This window comes from Lipotes vexillifer, unplaced genomic scaffold, assembly GCF_000442215.2.
Source record: "Lipotes vexillifer unplaced genomic scaffold, Lipotes_vexillifer_v1.1 scaffold39, whole genome shotgun sequence".
Lineage (NCBI taxonomy): Eukaryota > Metazoa > Chordata > Mammalia > Artiodactyla > Lipotidae > Lipotes > Lipotes vexillifer.
Genome location: NW_006787038.1, coordinates 765,294 through 771,367, shown reverse-complemented (window position 1 = coordinate 771,367; position 6,074 = coordinate 765,294). Strand labels below are relative to the sequence as shown.

The following is a 6,074-nucleotide window of genomic DNA, read 5'->3' as shown; positions in this document are numbered from 1 at the left end:
GCCCTGAGGGAGGAGAGCAGCGCGGGCGAGAGGGGCTGACGCCCGGGGGCTCCGGGCCCTGCTCCAGCCTGAGACGCTCTGCCAGCACTGGAACGTCCGGAGGGAGAGATCACGTGGACTTGTCTCTGCAAAACGGATACAATTAAATAAACGGCTCTTTTACTTATACAGGGCCCAGGAGCAGTGTTAAGGGCTGCAGGATCCAGTTCTCTTGCATTTGGTCTGTCGCAAGTTTCCCTCCTGCTTTCCTGGGACTGGGAGAGTCCCTGCTCGCTGGGGCTGCCCCTGGGGAGGGGCTCCCGCGCTGCCGCAGCTGCCTCTCACGTGGACCTCTGCCGCCACGCCACGAGGTCGCTTCTCTCCCTCTTTGTTTCCCTTGCTCCCTTAGGTCACCATGGAGAGACAAGCACAAGCGCGCCCCCTTGGCAGCATTAATCCCCCGCCCCAGGGGACCTGTACAGGCCCTGCCCCAAGCCCCGGAAAGAGGGACTCCGTGGGAAGGAGTGTGGTAGCCATCTCCGAGAGGGAGCTCAGCCTGGCATCTGTGCTGTCTCCTGTGAGGCAGTGTCCAGGCCATGCTGCTCCAGTGACTATGTCCTCAGAGAGGCCACGTCCTCCGTGGGAGGGAGGCTGCCAGAACAGGTGCAGGGAGAGAGACCAGGACTGGTGCCTATCCCTTTGCTGCTCGCTAGCAGCTTGCTGGGGCTGGAAAGTTTTCTCAGATGTATTGGGAAGGAGCCAATGTTCTTTGCAAGCTCTCAGCCTGCTGAAGGGAAGGAAACTGTGCAGAGGAAGGAAGCTGCAGGGCTGCTACAGGGCTAGGCCTGAGGGAGCTTTTGATAAGCCTTGGCTTTTCCTGCTTCCCACCTTTTTGCCAAATACCTTTGGGCCCTGGAGGCTGCTAAGGGAGCACAACCTAGGCCCAGCTTGCTCCTCCTTGGTGCAAGTTTCTTGCCTGCCTCTGTCCTGCCCTTGGCAGCTGCCACCTAACCCCACCCCACCTGGTCTAGTGCTGATATCCATAGCTCAGCCCTCAATCCTGCATGCTGGAGATTTCTGGATCCTTCCCTGGGAGGGGGAGGTCTCCTAGCCAGATGAGACAGGAGCCTTCATTCCTTGACTTGTGTCATTTGGGAGCTATTTATTTATTCTTAATATTTAATTTTTAACATCCTCTCAGGGACCAGGGGATTCCTCCTTTCCAGAGGCCCAAGTGCATTTATCCCAAAACAAGGCACCTTCTTGGCACCACCCTCCCGCCCGACATTTCCAAGACCCTAAAGTCCCTCGTTCTGCCAACAGGAATGATAGTAGCACTGAAAGAGGGTGGAAAGGTGGAAGATGTCACAAAGGCACACGGAGACTAGCAGGATCAAGGGAGATCAAAGGCAGTTATTGTTGCTACCTCTTCTTTGGCTTACTTTCAAGTAGCTTGAGGGGATTGGCTGGAAGCCAGATTCTGGTTTTGTTTCTGGCTTGAAGAAGCCATATTTGGTGTGGAGTCACTGAAGTGGAAGGGCTGGAAGATTCTGGAGGTCCCTTCACTTGCCAGTCCCGTAGGGGGGCTGAGTTATTTTTCTGATCTTGCTATTCAACTTTAGTTGTGTAAAAGAAGTTCTAAGTGAATCCATGTTAGGAAGGAGCCAAAAAGTATTCATTCTGCTACTCTTCTGAGATAGCCTAAAGGCGTCGTATTGGTAGCTGGGAGTGGGGAGGGAGTTTTGTTTCCAAACTATGCACTATCAGGTATGTATTAGCATTCATTTTGCATAAATATGGTTATACATGAGCCCAGCTATGGGAATTAACAAAATTCTCCCCCCTCCCCAACTTCTGATGGCTACCTAGACCTCTAACTTCCCAGTTAGTTTCTTCCATAGGCTTTTTTACAAGCTCAACGGCCCAAGACTGCAAAAATCTGGTATACCTTCCAAAAACAGGAAGGTAGCAAATTTAGGCTCTCTTCTAAATCACATATGTGATATGAGTGCCTTCACAGCTTTGCCCCAAAGTGCTACTTAAGTTTCCCAAGGTTTTTTCTATTTAAACCGTATTTAGTTTCAGGCTTCTTTTTTGGACATGTGGTAACAGAAACCTCCTTCGTCCACAGTGATTCTCCTCTTCTAAGCTCATGGAGACCAGACCAGGTGAATATAGGTGGAGAAAATCAAGATGGTACCTCTCTGTATTAACCCCACCCAACACCGTATTTTAGAAGGGTTTATGCTCCAGAATGGATTTATATCTAGAATGCAGTGTAAAAGGTAAAATGTTTAGAGGGCAGATGCAATTGTGGCAAGTGACCTGCCAGTAAAGTAGGTGCACCCATAGAAGCTGGCATAGGTATATCCCTTATGGTGCTTTCTCCCTGTGAACCATTAGGCTACTTTGTTTTTTCTTTTTTCTTATATTCAGAGTTCTTTGCTTTAAGAAGTTAAATGACAAACACCTTCAGCTTTATAATGTCCTCCCCACACCATCTCACATATCCATCTCTCAGCCTCCATCTACACTCAGCTAAGGGCATGAAACTAACCTAGTGCCTCTGTTCTAGACCGTTTCTGAGGTCTCTTACCCACCCACGGAGACAGTGCTGAAGCACTGTCCTCCATGCCTTCAGCAGCCCCCCTCACAACTAAGGTACACACCCATCCCTTCTGCTACCCCACTTCCACCCCTGGCACAGAGGTCGTGTGCTGCTTACGTCTAAAGGGATCCCCTATATTTAACTGCCTTAGTGACCTAACCTCTTTCTTCTCATGTGCCAGATGTTAAGATGAAGGAGGAGTACAACACATACTCAAGCCTCAGCTATTTAAGTATGTTTTTACTGGGGCTCACTTTTCTGGGACGGTATTTATTACCAGACTGGCAAGCCTAACTCCTTAGGTTTATAGGAAGTATGCATATTTTTATAAAACAATTGTATGTCCTCCCCATATTTTTGCTGTGTTAATGTTTGCCTCTCACAATTTGCAGCTGTTTCACCTTTTCATTTGTCTCTCAGTCGAAGGCCTTGTTGGAGGGGACAGAGCACAGGAATAGCCTTGACAGTCTGTAATTATTGTACAAATATTTTAATAGCATATAAATAAGTATATTCCTTTTATTTTGAAAAATATCAGACACTGCCTTTTGTGTGTTTGCTGCCTGTGGCACCCTTTTTTAAAAGACTGTTACATATTAAAATAGTGTACATATATATAAATATGACCTCTTTTGCTGTACAGTTGTGATAGACCAGACTGAAGATTTTATTTTTTGTGTGCTTTTTATAAAAAAAATTAACACACTAAAGAAAATCTTGCTGATGTGATTGTAATGTACCTATGTAACTTATTTACTTTTGAATGTTCTTCTGTATCTTTAAACCTTTTATTAAATAAGGTTTTAAAAATTCAGAGTTGAATGCTGTGTCCTTCTGGGGAGATTTTCACCATCTGGGATTGACGTAAATAGGCCTTGGTTTGCTTGCAAGGGATTACTTGACGTTTTTGAACCGTAAGGATTCTGTTTTATCAGCTCACTGTCAATGATGCCAGGACAAGGGAAATAACACATTAGCGTTTGCCTGGCTACAAAGGTTACTAAATAGATCTAGATATTCTTACAAAATTTTAGACAAGAAAAAGTCTCAACTCAGTGTCTCACACAAACACACGGCACACTTACAACGTTTTAGTTTCATTGGGATGAAATTCGCGGAGGTTGCAGAGTGCGATCAGATGGTATAGGGTATTTTCTTATACAGCATTGACTTGAACGAGCGACGTGAGTAGACAATCTTCCTTGACGGACGCATATCATCTTAAATCCACTCCAGTATTATATTATCATCTTTTAAATACAGTGCTTTGTGAGAAAAAAAAAAAATCTGGAAAATGTGAAAAAGGAAACGCGCCGTCAGAGAAATTAATGCCCGGAGCCCCTTGCTGGCACCAAGGCAATCGCTCGCCTCTGCGGGCCGCGGGAGCACTCGGGTCGCCAGTCTTCTGGGCCGCCGTTGCCGTGGCTACGCTTGCGCAGGCTCGGCCGCGGGGGCGGGGCGGGGCGAAAGCCGCTTGCCGGCCGGCCCCGCCTTCCACTGCGGCCGTAAAGCCTCGGCTGGCTGCGGGTCTGACCAGCCGGAAGGCGCGCTGCGCCCTCCCGCCTCAACCTGCAGCAGCCCGGGCGCGCAGTCGCCGCGGCCTGCCTTCGTCTGCGCCGTTTCCTGCCTTGCTTCCGCATCCTACCCGCGCCTCCGCCGCCTGTGTTCTGGGTCCCCGGCTGTCCTCGCAGCCCAGACGGGCACCTGCGCCAACGAAGGAGCCTCTCTCGGGCTGGTCCCGCTGCCGCCGCTGCGACCTCGGAATAGTCTCTTCCTCCGGGGGCGGCACAGTTCTCGTCTGCAGAGAAGCGGCTTCTCGCGCGCCTGAAGGCCCGGCTCCGACCGCGAAAGCGCGGTTGACGCCGGGAGCAGCCGCGAGTGTCTGGCGCCCGGGCTGAGAACAGAAGACCACGCCCCGCGATTACACCCCGGCGGCCTCTAGAGCCCGGCGGCTCCTGCCTTCGCCGCCCGCCCTCACTCCTCGCCTCTAAGCTGCGACGCGACACCCTGCCTGCAGGTGGAGGACCCGGCCCGCGGACCCCGACCAGAGACGCAAGATGGCGGTGGCCGCGTAACTGAGCATCCCGCAGGCTTCGCTCCGAGAACGCGGAGGACTGACACTGGGGGGCAGCGAAAGGACGAGAGCAGGACTCTGGTGTCGTTTGTTAATCGTGGTTGCGTGAAGCTTGACTCCTCGGGCATATTGCGGGGGAGTGTCTGCTGTTGTCCTAAGTCCTAGAGCACAGGGAACCACAGTAACCCGTATTTTGTAAAATTGGGGCCCTTGATAGTTGGCAAAATGGCGATGACACTGTTGGAAGACTGGTGTAGGGGGATGGATGTGAACTCCCAGAGAGCCCTGCTGGTCTGGGGGATCCCAGTGAACTGTGACGAGGCTGAAATCGAAGAGACCCTCCAGGCTGCGATGCCCCAGGTGCCCTATCGAGTGCTTGGGAGAATGTTCTGGAGGGAAGAGAATGCCAAAGCAGCCTTGTTAGAGCTCACTGGTGCTGTCGATTACACCGCGATCCCCAGGGAGATGCCAGGTAAAGGAGGGGTGTGGAAAGTGGTCTTTAAGCCCCCGACTTCCGATGCTGAATTTCTAGAAAGGTTGCACCTCTTCCTAGCAAGAGAGGGGTGGACCGTGCAGGATGTTGCCCGTGTCCTTGGGTTTCAGAACCCCACTCCGGCCCCAAGCCCAGATATGCCAGCAGAGATGCTAAACTATATTTTGGATAATGTTATTCAGCCTCTTGTTGAGTCCATATGGTACAAGAAGCTGACACTCTTCTCCGGGAGGGACATCCTGGGGCCTGGAGAGGAGACATTTGATCCCTGGCTGGAGCACACTAATGAGGTCATAGAGGAGTGGCAGGTGTCAGATGTGGAAAAGAGGCGGCGGTTGATGGAGAGTCTTAGAGGCCCTGCTGCTGATGTCATACGCATCCTCAAGATCAGCAACCCTGCGATTACCACCGCCGAATGCCTGAAGGCGCTTGAGCAAGTGTTTGGGAGCGTGGAGAGCTCTAGGGATGCGCAGGTCAGATTTCTGAACACTTACCAGAACCCGGGAGAAAAGTTATCTGCTTATGTCATTCGTCTGGAGCCTCTGCTGCAGAAGGTGGTGGAGAAGGGGGCCATAGATAAAGATAACGTGAATCAAGCCCGCCTGGAGCAGGTCATTGCCGGGGCCAACCACAGCGGGGCCATCCGGAGGCAGCTGTGGCTGACCGGGATTGCGGAAGGGCCAGCCCCAAACCTCTTCCAGTTGCTGGTGCAGATCCGCGAGGAGGAGGCCAAGGAAGAGGAGGAGGAGGCTGAGGCTGCCCTCCTGCAGTTAGGCCTGGAGGGGCACTTCTGAGTCCCCAGAAAAGGGGCTTTAGTGCAGACCTAGATCACAGCTGCTTTCGTTCTTTGTCTCTGTGCTGTCTTACAGGTGTGTCTCCTAGTAGTAAAGACTTAGCCATGTTGTTTGGGGGGGGGGGGG

General features: G+C 51.5%; 1 protein-coding gene across 1 annotated transcript; it reads left to right on the top strand.

Annotated features, from left to right (window-relative positions):
• Positions 1 to 4,613: 4,613 nt before the first annotated feature.
• Positions 4,614 to 6,053, top strand: PNMA1 (PNMA family member 1). Its single transcript, XM_007459715.1, has one exon. The coding sequence runs from the start codon at positions 4,887 to 4,889 to the stop codon at positions 5,946 to 5,948; it is 1,062 nt and encodes a 353-aa protein (XP_007459777.1). The 5' UTR covers positions 4,614 to 4,886; the 3' UTR covers positions 5,949 to 6,053.
• The last annotated feature ends 21 nt before the right edge of the window (positions 6,054 to 6,074 follow it).

What these genes read in the sequence shown, in the direction of transcription:
- PNMA1 (XM_007459715.1), top strand. Translation starts at nt 4,887, where the DNA reads ATGGCGATGACACTGTTGGAAGACTGGTGTAGGGGGATGGATGTGAAC.